At 39.0% G+C, this 21,552-nt stretch overlaps 1 protein-coding gene across 1 annotated transcript in view; it reads right to left on the minus strand.

Moving 5' to 3' along the window:
- csmd2 (CUB and Sushi multiple domains 2) overlaps nucleotides 1-21,552 on the minus strand; it is a 755,566-nt gene that overhangs the window by 317,739 nt on the left and 416,275 nt on the right. Inside the window, exons 7-9 of the mRNA XM_060942244.1 lie at nucleotides 17,841-17,918; nucleotides 10,760-10,847; nucleotides 2,046-2,170 (exon numbers count right to left, since the gene is read on the minus strand). Of these exons, the coding sequence (XP_060798227.1) occupies nucleotides 2,046-2,170; nucleotides 10,760-10,847; nucleotides 17,841-17,918 (291 nt within the window). The remainder of the gene's footprint in view (nucleotides 1-2,045; nucleotides 2,171-10,759; nucleotides 10,848-17,840; nucleotides 17,919-21,552) is intronic.

Below are 21,552 nucleotides of genomic sequence, written 5' to 3' on the forward strand. Positions count from 1 at the left end.
AAAATCCATAGAATTCTGTTTTTATACATGTTATGTGGTAGCTAGATTGGGGTTAGCATGTGAAGTTAAGACACAAAATGTGGGGGAAATGTCCCGCAATTACAGTGGTGCTTGAAAGTTTGTGAACCCTTTAGAATTTTCTATATTTCTGCATAAATATGACCTAAAACATCATCAGATTTTCACACAAGTCCTAAAAGTAGATAAAGAGTGAAACAAATGAGACAAAAATATTATACTTGGTCATTTATTTATTGAGGAAAATGATCCAATATTACATATCTGTGAGTGGCAAAAGTATGTGAACCTTTAGGATTAGCAGTTAATTTGATGGTGAAATTAGAGTCAGGTGTTTTCAATCAATGGGATGACACTCAGGTGTGAGTGGGCACCCTGTTTTATTTACAGAACAGGGATCTATCAAAGTCTTCACAACACATGTTTGTGAAAGTGTATCATGGCATGAACAAAGGAGATTTCTGAGGACCTCAGAAAAAGCATTGTTGATGCTCATCAGGCTGGAAAAGGTTAAAAACCATCTCTAAAGAGTTTGGACTCCACCAATCCACAGTCAGACAGATTGTGTACAAATGGAGAAAATTCAAGACCATTGTTACCCTCCCCAGGAGTGGTCGACCAACAAAGATCACTCCAAGAGCAAGGCATGGAATAGTCGGCGAGGTCACAAAGGACCCCAGGGTAACTTCTAAGCAACTGAAGGCCTCTCTCACATTGGCTAATGTTAATGTTCATGAGTCCACCATCAGGAGAACACTGAACAAAAATGGTGTGCATGGCAAGGTTGCAAGGAGAAAGCCACTGCTCTCCAAAAAGAACATTGCTTCTTGTCTGCAGTTTGCTAAAGATCACATGGACAAGCCAGAAGTCTATTGGAAAAATGTTTTGTGGACGGATGAGATCAAAATAGAACTTTTTGGTTTCAATGAGAAGCGTTATATTTGGAGAAGGGAAAACACTGCATTCCAGCATAAGAACCTTATCCCATCTGTGAAACATGGTGGTGGTAGTATCATGGTTTGTGCCTGTTTTGCTGCATCTGGGCCAGGATGGTTTGCCATCATTGATGGAACAATGAATTCTGAATTATACCAGCAAATTCTAAAGGAAAATGTCAGGACATCTGTCCATGAACTGAATCTCAAGAGAAAGTGGGTCATGTAGCAAGACAACAACCCTAAGCACACAAGTAGTACTGCCAAAGAATGGTAAATGAAGAATAAAGTTAATGTTTTGGAATCGCCAAGTCAAAGTCCTGATCTTAATCCAATCGAAATGTTGTGGAAGGACCTGAAGCGAGCAGTTCATGTGAGGAAACCCACGAACATCCCAGAGTTGAAGCTGTTCTATATGGAGGAAAGGGCTAAAATTCCTCCAAGCCGGTGTGCAGGACTGATCAACAGTCACCGGAAACATTTAGTTGCAGTTATTGCTGCACAAGGGGGTCACACCAGATACTAAAAGCAAAGTTTCAATGAATTCTGAATGAATACTTTTGCCACTCACAGATATGTAATATTGACTCATTCTCCTCAATAAATAAATGACCATGTATAATATTTTTGTCTCATTTGTTTAACTGGGTTCTCTTTATCTATTTTTAGGACTTGTGTGAAAATCTGATGATGTTTTAGGTCATATTTATGCAGAACTATAGAAAATTCTAAAGGGTTCACAAACTTTCAAGCACCACTGTAGCACTGAAAACACCACTGCGAAGAGGACTCTTCACAATCCTTCACAAGAGGAACCTTCATGAAACTCTTGAGGACAATCACAATCAGAAAATTAGTAAAGCTTAATAAAGTAATTAATCAGTGCTGAGTATGGTTAAATAAGCTGCTTAGTTCAGAGATAGGCATTTTATCCTTCCTAGGAAATCTGTAACACAGATTGTCTCATGTCAGCCTCTCATCCATGTTGTGCCCCTTCTCTGTTATATAAGCCATATCAAGCACATGCAACTCACATGGGCTGTTTCCTACATGATAGAAATTCAGCATTGGGCACGTGAGCATGAGCGGTACCTCTACAGATGGGTCGGTCATCACTCCAGCCTACATAGTTGTCAGTCACACGCATGCAGGTTATGCTTTTGGAGCCCTGCAGTTCATAACCTTCGTCACAGGAGAAGTGCACTGTAGCCCCACGTCTACAAATCAGAAAGACATGATTATTAACATTTCTTTCATCCTCCAACAATGAAGAAAACTCATCAGACTTTCTATGAATACTAAATTCATAATGCATTATAAATACAGTTTTATATATATAGTATAAAGGCCTGGTCCCACAATACTGATAATTATAACGATAACTATAAATAAATTGTTCCCCTGTAGTTTATGTGGTTGGTGGTCACATCAGACCAATAACAATACCTATAGCCCAGACCTGGGTTTATCTGTATTGGTGAGATTGCTTCTGGAGTGATTTTTCCAGGCCTGGACCTGATCCAGTAAAACATCTGACCAATCGGGTAATTGTTTACATGTGACGTTGTCTGAGCAGGTGTTATTTTCCCAGGCATTTCTGTCCATCCTTATTGCATCATGAAGTCACAGAATACAGATTCACAGAAAACAAAAAAATATATAATACAAAGCATGGATCTTTTATTCATGGATATGTGATTTTTCCATGAAATAGCAATAGTAAATTAATAAACATATAAATGCAGGTAAGATATTTTTATTATGAACTTCAGCAGTCCAAACATTTAATTGTTTTTTATTTCTTAATTTCTTATCCATGATACATCATCTATATGAAACTGGTAACCAATCTGTAATATACTGAAATGTCTGTGACCAATCCATAAATTATTAGCATCTATGATGCATCCATATTAAAATCTGTAACCACTCTGTATTTTGTATCCTTTTTTTATAATATTTCTGTAATCCGTTACCTATGCATATTTTGTCAACCACCGGAGTATGTGCATGGGTTGTTTAAGTCCAAGCTGTACAGTATGACCCGGAATAATGTGCTACTACTTGGAAAAAACTTCCATGACTATTCCTAAGTTGCATGCATTTATTTATCCGAGTGTCAGGACCAAGCAATATTATAGTCAGGATTATAGTTGTGGTGTGACTGCACAAGACTGGAACTAAATTCAGGTATAGGTATAGTCATAGTTGTAGTTATAGGTATAGTTATAGTTATCGGTGTTGTGGGACCAGGCCCTAATAAATAACTGTACCTTGCATACTTAATACCTTAATGGGATAATCAACACAGTTAAAAAATGGTAGCTCATGGTAATGTAAAATAGTTTTGCAACTTAGCTAGTTAAGCCTACATTAAGTGAAATAAACTACCATGTTATTTCCTGGAAAGGGGATGTCTGTGTAGCTATAGTCCTTTTCATTTAGCACATTATTTTGGATGTGACCTCAACAAAAAGTCACTGGTCATTGATGAACATTTCTGCTGTGAGTTATGGTGCTCTCTCCTTACATCATAAATTATTTTTTCAAGTCTTGCTTGTGGCCATATTTATTCTCGATACGCTTAACTGAGAGGTGACATATTGTGCATATTGTGCTAGCTCCAGAGTTTTATAATGGCTTTACTCTACACTTTACTTTGCACAGTTTCATCAGTATTTCCACAAACATGAGCATTCCTCATTCTAAACAAGGCCACCTGTCATTCATGAATGCTAATTAATCCACCCAGTAAAAAACATTGTACTGTTAGCCAGTTTGGAAGAATGCACTAGTTGGAGCATGGAGGTGTGTCTCAAAACTGTGAAGTGCATATGTTTAAACATACACACCAAATGAAAGTCAACAGGAAGCAGAGTTTATTTTATTTCTCTGATTCTTGATTCTACTTTTCCACTGACCAACTCAAAAAAAAAAAAAAGCCCTAATATCCCACACAGGAAATCTGTTTGTCCCAGTCACCCGGGCTGCTGATTTGTGCACCCCTGCCTCGGAATAACTCTAAGCCAGTAAACCTGTAAAAATTCTCACAAGTTATTAAAGTTATATACATTACTCTTTATAAAACATGAGTAGACACCTTCATAATATTGGGTTATAAAATTTTAAATACTCTGTTTATATGAATTTTATATATGGAATGTACTATACCACTATTCTAAAGTACTTGTTTATGAACAGAAATGAATAGTGCTTGATGTATTAAGTCATACTCATTATTTAGAAAGTGTTGTGAATGTACAGTTGTGGTCAGAAGTTTACATACATTGACATTAATGTCATCTTGGATATGAATGTCATGGCAATACTTGGGCTTTCAGTCATTTCTTTGAATTGTTCTTTTTCTGTGGCAGAATGTACAGCATACATCTTTAATTAAAAAAAAACACTCAAATTTGGTGCACAAGTTTAAATTTTCTTTGGGTTTTCTTAAATCAACACAGGGTCAAAATTATATACATACAACACACCTAATATTTGGGTAAAATGTCTCTTCACAAGATTCACCTTGACCAAACATTTTTTGTTTACCGTGAACAAGCTTCTGGCAGAATTCTGGTTGGATATTTCATGACTCTTCAGGGTAGAATTGGTAGAGTTCAATTAAATTTTTTTTTCTTGGCATGGACTTGACTTATAAGCACGGTCCATATAATTTCAATAGGGTTGAAGTCAGGACTTGTTTTAAGCTTAATGTTAGCCTGCTTTATCCTCCACAACCAGCTCTGATGTGTGTTTGGGTTCATTGTCCTGTTGTAAGTCCCAAGTCGTGTTCAAGTTTCTGATGGTTTATGCTGAAGAATTCTGAGGTAGTCCTCCTTCTTCATTATTCCATCCTAGGGATGTTAACCGATGACCGTTTGACCGATGGTTGACCAAATCAACGTCAACCGGTTAATTTTTTTTGGTTGTCGGTTAAAAAAAAAAATCAATCGTTTTGAAGCTGCCGATTTTGGAGCGGAGAACCTGGAATTCTGTGTTGTAAACGCTTGGGGCATGCCATGCGGTGTAAGGACGACAGCTGACAAATCAGAAACACCCATTCAGTCATGTCCCGCCCTCCCGCCCCAGTTGAAGACAGCTGCCACTCGGCGAAAGAAAAGTGTAGACACAGGCTTTTTAGCTTACAAATTACTATTCTGTTTTTTTTTTTTTAATTATTATTAGAAGGCACATTGAGTTTAGTCCTGCCTTGGCCAGTGCATTCTGAAAGTATGTTTCGGTCTGTAGCCAACAATGCATGTTATTGCAGATCAGATCTCTCCACACAAACTAAAGGCGCAGATGCCGACTTTTGGAGGGAAGGGGAGAGAATGAAATGACAGCGGTGTCTGGAGGGGGAGTGACAAACGCAGCTTTTATGTCTGTGAGCCAAGTCGGTACGGCTTCAGAGCAACTTCAATACCATGCAGTAATGGCGTGTTGGTATTGGTAACGGCGTTATAACAATTGTAGCTAATTAATTAGATTACCCGGCGTTATAACAGCCTTTATTTTAACGCCGTTATTCCCATCACTGAATGTTATGTACTTCTTCTAGCACTTGACTTTATTTTCAACGCCATCATGGCCAACTGAAACTGTCTCTAAGCTGGAGCCATTTGTCCTCCGCTCCAATACAAACCCCTCGACATCAGTGCCGCGTTTGACTAAATGTTTCGCGCTGTAGAAAAGGTAATGTGAGTGGAGGGCAGCGACTGGGACTGAATGTGCGGATGCTCGCGGTTAGATTTAGAATAGATTCTAATAATTCCAATTCTAGAATTTTAAACTCATAGGTTAACCGATTTTAACCGGCTAATGAGGCTCGGTGGTCGGTCAAGATTTTTTTTAGTTTTCGCCATCCCTATTCCATCCACTTTGTGTAATGAACCAGTTCCACTGGCAGCAAAACAGCCCCAAAGCATGATGATCCTACCACCACCACCAGCTAGTACAGTGTCCCTCTGTACATGATGGTCATTGTGGCCAAACAATTCAATCTTTGTCTCATCTGACCATACAGCTATCCTCCAGAAGGCTTTTTCTTTGTCCGTGTGGTCAGCTTCAAACTTTAGTTAAGCTTGCAGGGGGTTATTTCTTGGATAGCAGCCTCTTAGTCCATGGTGATCTGAACTGTAGACAGTGATCCATCAGCTTCCAGTTCATGTCAGGGCTGTGCCATGGTGGTTCCCAGGTTGCTCCTGACCATCCAAACCAATTTCCTTTCAGCTGACGGTGACAATTTGGGTTTTCTTGAAGCAAAGTGGCTTGGCAAAGTGACTACACCTCACAATAACTTGGATACAATTGTTTGAACTGATCTTGGAATTTACAGTTGTTTAGAAATGGCTCCAAGAGACATTCTGGAGTTGTGTATATCTGCAATCCTCTTTCTCAGATCTGCACTGAGCTCCTTGGACTTTTCCAGTTTACTGTGTGTTGGTCAATCCAATGAGTGCTATAAACAAACCCTTTTTATGAAGGCACAGAGAAGCTACCAGCTGTAGTCAATCATGATCACTAATAGGAAATTAAGAGAATTCGTCCTTGGCAAGATAAAAGACATTTTGGAAGTTTCAGCAGCTCTGAATTAATAATTTAAGTGAGCGTATGTCATTTTTTGACCCAGTGTGTATAATTTTCACCCTGTGTTGATTTCAGAAAACTCAAAGCAAATTAAATCTTGTGCACCAAATTCCAGTGTTTTTTTTTTTAATTAAAGATGTATGCTGTACATTCTGCTACAGAAAAAGAACAGTTCAAAGAAATTACTGAAAGCCCCTCTATTGCCATGACATTCATATCCAAGATGACATTCATGTCACTGTATATAAACTTCTGACCACAACTGTAACTGTATACAGGGACAGCTTGTATTAATGGGTTAGCAGGGCTTACCCCCCCCCCCCCCCACACACACACACACACACACACCATCTTTCAAAGGTAAAAGAAAAATGGGCATCCACCTCATCTTATCTTATCTGTGGTTAACAACTGAGGGCCACAGAACCACTTGCTGTTGTGGAAAAAAACCACACACACACAGAAAGATATGGAGTGGTGCTGTGGGCTAACTGAAACGAGCCCAGTGCTGTAGGTTCATGCAGCCAGTCGGTGGCAGTTATGTCACATGATTACACAGCATAACCCCCCCCCCCCCCCCCCAATATTGCACTTCAATGGGCTAATATATTTTATTTCATTTTGGTGACTTTTCTGTAATACGCTACCAGTAGGCATGTTACGGACTCAGTCGCAGGTCTTATGAACATGAAGGACATAGATGATTTACAACTTTTCTGTCTGCTGTGTTTGTTATTCAGATGAAACACAGTTCAAACTCAAATGCCAAAGGTGATAACTAAACTTTTAAATTATGTATTAGTGATACCTAAAAAAAATACCAGCAGCCACCACCTACTAAATCTATAGTAATACTAGCTTTAAATGGTATTACATGCTTATGAATTAAATGGTACTACTAAAATAGTATTAAATTGTATTTTCCTTGTCGCTGTGGTGGTAACCTTAAGGTCACATCTTTTGTACCTTGAATATGTACTGGTTCATTAACCTGAAATGTGGATATAGAGCAGCAGCTACAATTATCTACAGTCCATAATTATCAACACCTTTTCAGATTTACCAATAAAAAACAATTTTACAAAGGTGAGTTAATTAATCAACGGGAAGACCCCCCTCACCTTTTGAGCTTGTCGTCTGATGACACAGCTGGCTACCTGAGATGGAATTTTTTTAGCGCGATCAGCAATTTGAGGAAAACCCGGACGTTATCATCGCAGGTAAGCATGGTGGAAAGATCATGGACATGTTTTTACTTATCAAATTCACTGATATTTCATGATGTTCTTGTCGAAACCTACTTTGTTTCTTACTTTTTCATTTGACAGTTGCCATTTTGTATCTAAACACACGTTTGAGAAGTCACGTGATGTTTCGATAATAGTGATCACTTTCATCGGCGTCCACCATTATCGACACCCTGTGGAATTAAGTGACATTTACAACTATTATGTATCGATCTTTGTGTAACATTGGTGAAGAAGATGAAGTACTTTTAAAAAAAATAAAAGTGCTGTGATTTATCATAATTTTTTCCTGATTCATAACAGAATGGAATGTTTATAGAGTATTTGGAATCCTATTGCAATAAATAGAATTAGACCAGAATTAAATTCTTAGCATATAAAAAATTACATGCTTGAAATATTCAGATTTTTCTGTTCCGTTCAGAATTTTTTTCTTTTTTTTTTTTGCAGTTTGTTGTAAATATCTACCACATATTACAATATCAGTAGACATTTTATATTTTGGTTCAAGGAATGACATGCGACCATTGATCTGGATTTTCCTGTGGTTACAATGTCGATTGCCTGTTAACATTTATTGGTAAACTACAAAACTAGAAATTAATACAAACAACAACGGATGATTAACAAAATGTGATCTACGAAAATACTTAGAAAGTGGGTAGAAAGTGGAACAAAAAGATTTTCTGACAGGTTAAACATTATCAGTTCATTTGTTTACAAACATTAGAATTACTTCCTCATTTACGTAAGCACAGACATTGATATATTGATATAAAAGATGGTTTGTACTAAATATAAGTCTATGTAAAACAAATTTTAAATAAAAACTATGTTTTGTTAACTTAATACCACATACGATTGTTTTTTTATAAATAATTATCTGGGTGTCGATAACTGTGGAACTGTGTCGATAACCGTGGACAAAGGTGTCAATACTTGTGACATGATCTGATACGCTAAGTAATCGGGAATCAACTAATTTTTTTCCAGTGGAAGTTTGAGTAACTATTCATGCACAATTTACGTATTGAAAGTCTTTTCTACTTTTGCAACGGCCAAAAGATCATTAACATGTTGATAATTGTAGCCGTCTCTCTAGTGGAGTAGAGTGGGATAATACGCCCCCGGCCTGTTTTACCCAAAATAACCACCAGATGGCGCAAAGTTACATTTCTATTGTTGCTATGGACTGGCTTGACAACGGAGATATACAAATATCCACTATGGATCGCATATCAGCAACGCAGCGGAGAGAAATCAAATTTCATGGTAAGTGATATAAATTTCAGATATCAGTAAAACTGTATTTAGATAGCTGCTATTTCATCAGATATCACAGCTGTGTATGTGGTATGAGTAGACAAGTCAGTACGTTAAAAAAATACATTAGGTATAGAAAGTTGAATCACATTTTGAAAGTAAGACCCTTTTTTGTAAAAGTGTAGTCTGTGGGGTAAAATGCCCCCTTAATGGCGGGGTAAATGGCCCCCAGGGGGCATCGTTTCCTTTTATCATAATTACTGTATTTCATACATTTCTGAATAGCAGATAGCTAATGAATTCATTGATTCAATTAGCATTATTTATTGATGCACTTGTTCTTTGTTAATTCATGTTCAATCCACACAAAATTATATTGAAATTAAAATGCGAAATATAATAAAATAATGCATCTATTCATTAATTCAGGGATATTTTCTTGTTTCTTTCACATTATAGGCTTAAGTAAACACTTTTGCTATCCAAACAGCTTTTTTTGAGTGAGGGGGCCTATTGCCCCACCTCAGGGGGCCTTTTACCCCACTGGGGGGGTAAAAGGCCCCCTTGGCACAATGTCTGTTTTTGTTAAAAAAAAAATTAAGTATTAACTTTAGGCAAACTTTAGGTGGCATTATTGTTCATGTCACTGTTGTCAAAAACTATGATTAAAACTAAACACATGGTTCATTTCAACTTGGAGAAAAACTGAATTTTCCTTAAGGGGGGCTTTTTCCCCCACTCTATGCATTTAAATCAATTTCTAGAAAAAGATATTTAAAAAAAACAAGAAAGATACAGTTTAGTATCCTTTAATGTGAGAGTGCATGGAAACCTTATAACTATATAACCTTATTAATACATCTATAATACAATTTGAATACAGGATGCATAAAAGAGTGTTAGTACTATCTGTTGCAATTTGACTGAAGCAACAATTTTTAATGGCAAATGTTCATTGAAAAGGCTGAAACCATTCTCTTCCACAGAAAGCTGTAACACAGCGCTGCAGAACATTCTGAGGACGATCAGTCACTATCAGTCCTCCAGAGTGTCTGTGCTTCATTCATTCTCCTCACTTACACACTGAACTCTTCAGCACCTGCTGTCTAAAACCCTCCACACACATGTGTGAGTGTGTGATAGCCAGGACGCCTTCAGGGAAGAAAAATCTGCCACCTCCAGCTCGGTGTTGGCCTTGTTTAACCTAAGCGGTGACTCACTCTTTTCTGACAAGTGGTCAGAGCTTGTGTTAGTGCAGAGGCAGCAGTGTGCACTGTCCATTACGAATCATTTGACAGAGAAGCGTTCAGGTAGCAGAGAACGTTCTGGTAAAAATGGAGGTGGTTTGTGTGAAATTGATCGGTCCTATTTGTCTGCGTTACAATTCTCAGAGTCTGTCTCGCTGACTCTTTTTCATCTCCTACTCACTCCTTTTCACTCTCTCTTGCCTCAGTCTGACCTTTGAGATCTCAAAGTCTATTATTATTCTGATCAAATATCCGAAATGGGCCTTGAGAATTAAAACGCCAAGGAGAAATTAAGCAGGTGCCAACCCCCAGCATTTCATGCCATTCATCACACAGATGAAAAAAATAAAATAAAATAAAAATAATAATAATGGTAAAATAAATGCTTTCCTCTTTTATCTCTTATCCTTTTCCTCTGAAATGAGTCAGTTAATTATCAAGCCATAAGATTCTTTCTCACCTGAAGTCTGAGCCTTTTCTTTTCCCCCTGTCTGGGATCCCAGGGTCCAAGCACATGTTGTGTCCTTGCGCCACACCCATCTGGGACACTGTAAAAGAAATGGAGATGGGCTACTTTAAAAACATATAGGGCTATACCAAGGGCTGACTTGCAGACTTTCTGTACATTGGCCACTTATGTTTAAAACCTACACGGATTGATATACAGTGGTGCTTGAAAGTTTGTGAACCCTTTAGAATTTTCTATATTTCTGCATAAATAAGAACTATAACATCATCAGATTTTCACCCAAGTCCTAAAAGTAGATAAAGAGAACCCAGTTAAACAAATGAGACAAAATATACTTGGTCATTTATTTATTGAGGAAAATTATCCAATATTACATATTTGTGAGTGGCAAAAGTATGTGAACCTCTAGGATAAACAGATAATTTAAAAGTGAAATTAGAGTCAGGTGTTTTCAATCAATGGGATGACAATCAGGTGTGAGTGGGCACCCTGTTTTATTTAAAGAACAGGGATCTATCAAAGTCTGATCTTCACAACACATGTTTGTGGAAGTGTATCATGGCACAAACAAAGGAGATTTCTGAGGACCTCAGAAAAAGTGTTGTTGATGCTCATCAGGCTGAAAAAGGTTACAAAACCATCTCTAAAGAGTTTGGACTCCACCATTCCACAGTCAGACAGATTGTGCACAAATGGAAGAAATTCAAGACCATTGTTACCCTCCCCAGGAGTGGTCGACCAACAAAGATCACTCCAAGACCAAGGTGTGTAATAGACGCCGAGATCACAAAGGACCCCAGGGTAACTTCTAAGCAACTGAAGGCCTCTCTCACATTGGCTAATGTTAATGTTCATGAGTCCACCATCGGGAGAACACTGAACAACAATGGTGTGCATGGCAGGGTTGCAAAGAGAAAGCCACTGCTCTCCAAAAAGAACATTGCTGCTCATCTGCAGTTTGCTAAAAATCCCGTGGACAAGCCAGAAGGCTATTGGAAAAATGTTTTGTGGACAGATGAGACCAAAATAGAACTTTTGGTTTAAATGAGAAGCGTTATGCTTGGAGAAAGGAAAACACTGCATTCCAGCATAAGAACCTTATCCCATCTGTAAAACATGGTGGTGTTGGTGATAGTATCATGGTTTGAGCCTGTTTTGCTGCATCTGGGCCAGGATGGCTTACCATCATTGATGGAACAATGAATTCTGAATTATACCAGCAAATTCTAAAGGAAAATGTCAGGACATCTGTCCATGAACTGGGTCTCAAGAGAAGGTGGGTCATGCAGCAAGACAACAACCCTAAGCACACAAGTTGTTCTATCAAAGAATGGTTAAAGAAGAATAAAGTTAATGTTTTGGAATTGCCAAGTCAAAGTCCTGACCTTAATCCAATCAAAATGTTGTGGAAGGACCTGAAGCGAGCAGTTCATGTGAGGAAACCCACCAACATCCCAGAGTTGAAGCTGTTCTGTATGGAGGAAAGGGCTAAAATCCCTCCAAGCTGGTGTGCAGGACTGATCAACAGTTATTGGAAACATTTAGTTGCAGTTATTGCTGCACAAGGGGGTCACACCAGATACTGAAAGCAAAGGTTCACATACTTTTGCCACTCACAGATGTGTAATATTGGACCATTTTCCTCAATAAACAAATGACCAAGTATAATATTTTTGTCTCATTTGTTTAACTGGGTTCTCTTTATCTATTTTTAGGACTTGTGTGAAAATCTGATGATGTTTTAGGTCATATTTATGCAGAAATATAGAAAATTCTAAAGGGTTCGCAAACTTTCAATCACCACTGTATAATGAATGCCTTGTTCTTGTTCAAGAGGGCGCTTAGCTTGATTTTTTTAGAAGGCCTATTCATTAAATAATTCATTCATCCATCCATCCATCCATTCATTCATTTTCTATACAACTTCTCCATTAAGGGTCACAGGTGGGCTGGAGCCAATCTCAGCTGACTTTGGGCAAGAATCAGGGCACATTCTGGACAGGTCACCAATCTATCACAGGGCTAACACAGAGACCCCGCCTCTTGTCCGAAGTCAGCTGAGATAAATGGTATTGATAATGGATGGATGGATAGTTTTGGGAATGACTTTTCCATGTAATGTACATTTTACTGATAATTGTAAATTGTCAGTTTTTATTTCATAGACATTATAAGCTGAAAGAGAGTGTGGCTACGAGGAAAGGCAATGCACTGAAGTAAACGAATAAACAAACAATCAAATGAGTGCATGAATAATTAAATAAATTCTAACCAGCAAGTCAGTGTGCAGTGCTGTATAGTCAAAAAAACGTTTTGTTTAGTTTTGGTTAGTAATGCCATGTTCTTCAAGTCCGATAAGGTTGACAGCAGAAGTAGTCATATTTTGTGACAGTAGCAGATTACACAGCCAAAGGGTTTTCAATGCAGCCCATGTCCCTCCTGCAGAGAAATGGAGGTTAATGTAATATGATTGAGGGCAAGTTGTGAAAGGATATCGCTATGAAATTTTTGCGGAGTCACAGCTGGACAAAAAAGGCATTAGATCTGATGGAGTAAGCACCTTGATCATGTAAAAAAAAAAAGTGAATGGGAAGACTGTAATAGATGTGATGGAACTGCATTTTAAACAGCACTGAAAACAAACAAACAAACAAGCAAACTGGGGTAGCCATAGTCTAAAGGTTAGATCAGCAGCCTTTGGCCCAATGGGTTGCTGGTTTGATTCCCTGGACCGGACCGGCAGGAAATTCCATGGCTGAGGTGCCCTTGAGCAAGGCACCTAACCCTCAGGTGCTCTCCAGGTGCTCTGTGTGTGTGTGTGTGTGTGTGTGTGTGTGTGTGTGTGTGTATGCTTGTTGTATGTTTCTCTGGATAAGAGTGTCTGCAATGTAATTTTCATTTCTCTCTTTCAGAAAAACACCACCTCTTATCATGAAACAACTGCACTGCCCCCTTTTAGACAAGCAAAGCCTCCACTGGACAGTGTTATCCATTGCAGATTGAAAGTGAAAATGACATTATGGATCAGTGAGTGTGTCCAGGGAGTCTGGGCTCTAGTGATGTGTGGCTCTGAAGGCTGATGGTAGCAAGGAAGACTGAAATGACACAAACTGATTGGCCAAGGCATCTGTGTGCCAGGTTTCATACATATTGATGTGGGACAAAAGGCCACAATTGTCAGAGCTGCCACAGAGTACCCTGATGATGCTTATGGCTTGCACGCCCCCCCCCACACACACAATTTGACGTTATCTCACAATGATGCAAAGGTGATGATGCAAATAGAAAGGCAAATAAGGAATCAATGTTGGCAGCCTGAAAGAAGACAGAAGTCTGCTGATGCCCCATGACAAAAAGCACAATTACTTATTTTCTCTGTAAGCTTTTTTTAAATTTCCATATTTATTATGACTGAAATTCTAGAGTCGTTTTATCCCTCGTTTCTTTTCTTCAGGAGAAAGTTCACACACACAAAATGAATAAATATTGCCAAGACTAAATTTTGGAGTAATGACAGAACAGCAGAAGTGCTTTGGATGTAGATTAGGACAAAACATATATATTTATTCATGCTATGCTCGACATACAAAAGTGCAAAAGTCTTAGGCACCCTATTTTTTTCATACATACTTTGTTATAGATTTCTATTTGATGACTTCTACATTATTGAGTCATTTTGAGTACAAAAACATTTTTGAGTTCCAAACATTTGTTTTCCAGCACAAAATTAAATGTTACAGAAAAAAAAAATGTTTGTATCGGAGCATCATATAAGAGAGCACTTTTCAGATTAAAAAGGAAACCTTAATGAGGGCTGCTGGGTTTTGGTGCAAAATGAAGAAGCGAGTGTGACAGTCAAAGTGTCCAGAAGAACTGTGGCTGGTTCTGCAAGATACTCAGTAAAACCTGCAGCTCATTTCCTTATAAAACTGCACTCATTGTACCTGAGACTACCATTTATTTTTAAGGAAAGGGTCGTCTCACACCAAACATTGACTTTTTTCATGCATTACTGCCTACTGATCTTTATGGTATTGTTTTTAATTTAGAAACATTAAAGGTAGTCTGCCTTTCAGATTTTTCAACTTTACGTCATAAAAATAATTTTCCCTGACACCCAATTATTTTTGTTTAGTGGGTCGAAAGCTACTGAATACGAATCACAAACTTCCAATTTTATTAGTTTTTTTTAAATAGAACAATTAATGAATTTAGGGCCATGTGGCCCTAAATTCTCCGCTATTTTTGCCTGCTTCAGCATTACTCAATTCAAGATACTACGTCATGCATCACGTGGTGGGCTTTCCCTATTTATGCAAGGCATTGTGGGATACAAATTTGAAACAGGAGAGAAAAATGGAGGACGTGAGTGTGCGAATGAAACGTGAAAGACCGACTACAGTAACGCAAAGCAAGAAGAAAAGACATTATGTTGCGAAGGAAAGGAAATGCAGGACCAAACTAATAAATATCAGCAGTCAGCGAGCACCTCGGTGTGATCAGCTTTTCGTTTAGCGACAGTAACTGTTAGTGTACGGTCAAGGTAAACCTGCACATGCGCACACGGACTTCCTCTGCTTGACTGCGTGAAGTGAGCGATTTCATGCACATTATTTGCGAGAAAATCCTCTCAAATGAAATAACTTCCCAGCCACAGAATGGCCTGATATTTTGTGAGATATTACAGAAATAAACATATATCACAATGACCAAATTTCAGAGGGAACTAAATTTCACCAATTTTTTGAAATCGAAAGGCCATCTAGCTTTAATTTAATTGTTCTGAAAGCATCTTTGGTCTACAGCATTTCATTGCATGTGCCTAAGACTTTTAACAGTACTGTACTTTATCCAAATTGACTTATAAGTAATGCAAATGTAATCTAGCTACATAGTGTTTAAGAGTTTATGCTTCCTCCTGATCAGGCTTTCAATGCACACAGGAAGTTGGAAAGGTACTTCTCTGCTGCTCAGCAATCTCCTCAGTGATAAGCCAATAGCAGTACATGGGAGTGGAACCTGGCAGAGGTGAATCTCTGAATGTCCAACCCCCTCTATTCCTCAAATGTGTTAATCACAGACTGTAAGTATGAATAAATGATTTGGATTGAACAGATAATGTGTTCTAAATGGACACAAATTGACAAATTGGAAATTGGAAAAAAAATTGACAATACAATGACCAAGTGTTGTGCAGAAGGTCGAGTTCTTTCAAATAAAACAATCAGAACTGAAATCCATTGATAATAGACGGAGGAGACGCGATTTAACTGAAAATAAACAAAGTTGTAAACAAATTGTTTAGAACAAGAAAATCAACAAACAAACAACCAAGTTTTGTTCCCTGAGGGAAGATCTACCCAAAACATCGATCAGAACTGAAATCGGATGAGAACAGTGAGAGGAGATACAATTCTAATGAGAAATCCCAAAATTTGTGAAGTTGACCTGATTAGCAGTTTGTTAGCAAAAATTTGACAATACAATGACCAAGTGACGTGGTACGCGGTGGTCCGGATCACCGTATTTTCCATACAAAACGAGGGCATTAATTAATTATTTTTCCTGGATTGTGGTCCGGTTCACCGTATGCTGTATTATATTACGATATAAATAAAAACTTACCAAAATCATACTGTGTTTGTCATTTAATACGAGTTTTTTTACAAAGTCGTACATCATTTGTTATTTTTTCTCAAACCGGAAGAGAAATGCATGCGTAAAACACACGCGCAATAAAAGATACCAGTTCTAACGCATGTAAAAAAGCGGGAGCTGCCACGAGGGAAGTGAAAAATAATTTTACCAACTTTCGTCATTATGTCTCAGGGTGGTTATGAACAGCTTCTAAGGAATAAGAAAAAATGTGCTAGAGACTACAAAGCAACAGAAGAAAGGGCAAAGGAAAGAATTTATTCTAAATTAGGGGAAGAAGTAGCTGAAAATTTAAAATTTATTTGTCTTCTGAACTTGGTGGTCCGGACCACACCTGAAAACGGCGTGGTCCGGACCACAACGGTAGTCCGGACCACCGCGTACCGCGTCAAGTGTTGTGCAGAAGGTCTAGTTCTTTCAAACGGAACATTCAGAACTGAAATCCATTGAGAATAAGAGGGAGGAGATACAATTTAACTGAAAATAAAAAAAGTTGTAAACAAATTGTTTAAAACAGGAAAATCAACAACCAACCAAGTTTTGTTCCTCATGGGAAGATCTACCCAAAACATCGATCAGAACTGGAATCGGATGAGAAATGAGAGAGGAGAGACAATTCTAGTGAAAAGTCAGAAAACTCGATATGGTGACCTAATTACCAGTTCGTTAGCAAAAATTTCATAATTCAAATTTTGTGTGGAGTGATGAGTTCTTTCAAACAAAACAATCGGAACGGAAATCCATGGAGAATTGATGGAGGAGATACGATTTAACTGTATTGTGGACGACGGATGGATGATGGACGCCACAGCAATAGCTCATCGGCGTTATGGTCAGAAGAATTAACGAGGGCCTGCACATATCACTAATTGTTTGATGGATAGCGAAGGCCCACCAACTCTTCTGAAAAGCCATGAATACTCACAGCATTCTGAAGATACTCTTCAAAAGCACTTTTCATGGAGCATATGGGTCTAATCTGGCATAATGGTCATGGATAAAAATCCCAAATTAGCTCTGTGACAGTTCTGAGGGTTAAGCTCACATCTCACTTGGGCAGAACCATAATCTCCTTATCCTCCCAGTGATATTAGTGTTCTGTTCTGTCTTGTGTTTAGTTAGCTCCGCCAACTTTGTTGGAGGAGGTTATGTTTTCGCTTCTTTTTGTTTGTTTGTTTGTTTGTTTTCAATGTAACTCAAAAAGTACTGAAAGGATTTTGATGACATTTTGAGGAATGGTGGGCCATGGGCCAAGGAACAATCCATACAATTTTGATGCAAATCCGAATAAGTGGCTTGGTGGAGGTGTGCACTCTACCAAGTTCCCTTCTGGTGAACAAAATGGATTCACTTGTAGGAAACACAGATTTGCTGTTGGCCAATATGGAGGTAGAGCATAAAAAATATAAACACCTACACACTGAAATCTTGCTGTGGTTGTCTTTACTTGGAAGCATCTTCACTCCTCTTGACTTCAGCTCTGTCATCTTCTTTACTGCAAGACAAAAAGACACAGTGTATCGTGGCATTTTGAGGGCAATGGTGGTACACAGTGTGTGTGAGTAAATAGTAATGATAATCTTGGATTATTTTTAGACTCGGAGTCTATGGGTGTTGCCAGCATCATGCGCTGCATCAATCACAGTGGGAATGAAGAACAACTAGCTAAAATTACAGGTATTGGCACTTAATGACTTGTGTTTGAACTAAATTCTTGAATTATTTTGTGTGCTACGTGTAACAGATTTATTTGTTCACATGTGAATTTGTAGCTGCTTCTTATTCTATTATCAACTCAAAATAGTTCCCACATCCTCCATTTATCGTAAACTAGACTACACTACTTATGTTTCATCCCATTTCCTAATTTCGCTATTTATGACATTATCTCATGACATATTTATTTGCTTAAAGCACCAATGGGTAGTACATTTGGTATAAAAATCAATTTAGTGCTACTGTTCTCAATATTAAACTCCCATTTTATATTTAAGATATCATAAGTAGCATAGTCTACACTTTCAGAAAAAATGTGTTCCTTCAAGTTTCTTTGGATTATTAAATGTTATTTGAACCTGGTTCTAATTTAAACACTCTCTAATAGGAAAATGTTCTGTTGTAGGACATGATTCTGGTCTTTGATTCAAGTTCCCATCAGACACTTTTTGTATTGACTTGAACTGGTTTCTGTACTTGGACATGTCCTGCTAAATATGGTCTCTATCTAATCTGAAAGTTTATGATGTCCTTGTTGTCTTTTTTCTTATCCAAAAAGTTCTGACAAGGATAAGCCCTGATTCAAGAAGGCAAAACTAATCATGCAATGCATGAGTTAAAGTAAAGGGTTGGCCCCCAAAAAGATTTGATGGTTTTGGCTTGATCTTGACTTGGCCTTAACATTCCTAAAGACTCTATTTCGGCGTGTCCTGGACTTCACAGTGGTGGTCTTGGCTACAGCCCTATATTCCATATAAGGAAAAAAAATCCACCCTGGATGTCTTGCATATCCAGCTATTATCTACAGTATACTGCTTATCCATCAGGGTCACAGGGGAAGCTGTAACTAATCCCAGCTGACTTCAGGCGAGAGGTGGGGTACACCATGGGCAGGTCACCAGTCTATCACAGGGCTATCATAGAAGTGGGAGGAAACTGGAGAACTTGGAGAAAACCCACACAGGCATGCAAGGGCGCAGATAGCACGGGGGACGGGGGGGACATGTCCCCCCCAGATTTATAGTGACCCCCATCTGTCCCCCCCACCCACCGTCCCTACGTAAGGCGCCACACATAGGTAGAAAAAGTGAGGATTAACGTTCCGTTAGTTAGACTAACTTACACTGCAGCACAAAGTTGAAATGGCAGCAGCAGAAGCCTTGTCAGTGATCAATCCACATTTTCCCCTTCTTGAATCGGTGTAGGCTGGAGCAGATCCTTGCAGAGTTGGGAAAGCAAGGTGTTCATTTTCCACGGAATTCAAGGTTAATAACACTGCACAGCTCATCCATTTGATAGCAGCGGTGTTTCTGCTGCGATTAATGGTGCGTTCAGTTGTACTCGGAAGTTTGAAGTCGGAAAAGCATTGAAATCCAGCATCTCCCAGCATAAACGTTGGGGTTTTCGTTTCATTTCATTAACTGGCCATTTTTTTCGAATTCCATGTTCCATGATGTCCCAGTTTTTAAACTGGGAAGCAATCAGTTCTGAGGTTATGTTGCTCGGAGCTCCAAGTTCCGACTTCCAATGTAAATGTAACGCACCATCTCGACCCCGGGGTCCTAAGGGGAGCTGGGGACTTTGCCTGTCGCGGTAACCATAGTGATCATAAACAACTGTCTAATGACCGAGCTGGTGATCTTTCTGCCACATTAAGCCAGAGAAGAGGGAAAAAAAATCACAGCGTTTGTTTCAAGAACCAAAAGATGAGGGAAATATCCTATGCCTGTTGCCTTTCCCAGATGTGACAAATACTTGTTTTGTAATGTTGAGTAGCTAGTCTGAAAATAATAAGAAGGAATTTGGACTTACCTGAAGTAGGCTAAATGTAAAATAACAGCATTCTAGGCTGTAGGTGAATATCTTTTAATGTTGTTATTTTTGTGTGTAATGTAAGCAGCAACTGTTAACTGAAATTATGAGATTCAAGATGTTAACATTGTCCTCCTGGCAATCCCTGGTGGGGTCAACAATGAAAAAACAAAAAACAATTACAGCGTTTTTTCAAAAACCAAGCAATGTTGACCAGGTAGGCCTTTGTCTACCAATGTTCATTCAGTTACAGAACTCACAATCCGAATGTATATTGAAGCTTCAGTACACACACACACACACACACACACATTATATATATATATATGGCGGCACGGTGGTGTAGTGGTTAGCGCTGTCGCCTCACAGCAAGAAGGTCCTGGGTTCGAGCCCCGGGGCCGGCGAGGGCCTTTCTGTGTGGAGTTTGCATGTTCTCCCCGTGTCCGCGTGGGTTTCCTCCGGGTGCTCCGGTTTCCCCCACAGTCCAAAGACATGCAGGTTAGGTTAACTGGTGACTAAATTGACCGTAGGTGTGAGTGTGAATGGTTGTCTGTGTCTATGTGTCAGCCCTGTGATGACCTGGCGACTTGTCCAGGGTGTACCCCGCCTTTCGCCCGTAGTCAGCTGGGATAGGTTCCAGCTTGCCTGCGACCCTGTAGAAGGATAAAGCGGCTAGAGATAATGAGATGAGATATATATATATATGCATTTACACAAAATGGAATCATTTGCTGACAGCTCAGTCCCCCCCAGTTCAAAAATCCTATCTGCGCCCCTGCAGGCATGGGAAGAACATGGAAACTCCATACAGAAAGACCCCAGTCAGCCAATAGGTTCAAACCCAGAGCTTTCTTGCTATGAGGTAACAGTCATAACCACTGCACCACCGTGCCACCCTAATACATTCTTTAAGAGGATATACTTGGTCCATAATGAACCCTTACATTCTAGAGACTCTCTACAACATGGTAGGACTCAGACATTTTACTCATCAAAGCAAAAACAGAAGCCTAAGTGGCTTATTATGTTAAGAGTATCTACTCATTGGAAATTAGCCATAAACACACTTGTGCTGAAAGAAAGAATGAGATGAAGAAGAGGGGGAGGAGAGGGTCAATTGGAAATCTAATTAAGGGCTTAGCCCTCCTTTCTCCTCTTCCTGACAGTATTTATTTATCAAACTGCAGACCTGTAATCCTATCCAATCGCTCTGATCTGCTTACAGAGGTAAAATTCCTCCAGATTTTGCCTTTGTTTTTTTGCAGCTGAGCCAGCTAATCCTGCTTTCAGCTCATCCCCTTTGAACGGAGACCTCTGAACTTTGGAATGGGATAAAAATACAGGCAGTTCACTTGTGTGGTACAGGATGGCCCAGAGCAGTGGTGGGCAAAGGTGGCTCAGCGGTTAAGGCTCGGGGCTACTAATCAGAAAGTTGGGAAATCAAGCCATGGCACTGTCACTTTTGGGCCTTTGATCAAGGCCCTTAATCCTCTCTATCACATTATGGCTGATCATGTGCTCTAACCCCAGTTTACTAACAAGCCACATGTATGTGGTTGGGAAGAATAATCACTCTACTGTGTCTTAGTCTTCTTTATCAG

This window comes from Neoarius graeffei, chromosome 16 (genome assembly GCF_027579695.1).
Source record: "Neoarius graeffei isolate fNeoGra1 chromosome 16, fNeoGra1.pri, whole genome shotgun sequence".
NCBI lineage: Eukaryota > Metazoa > Chordata > Actinopteri > Siluriformes > Ariidae > Neoarius > Neoarius graeffei.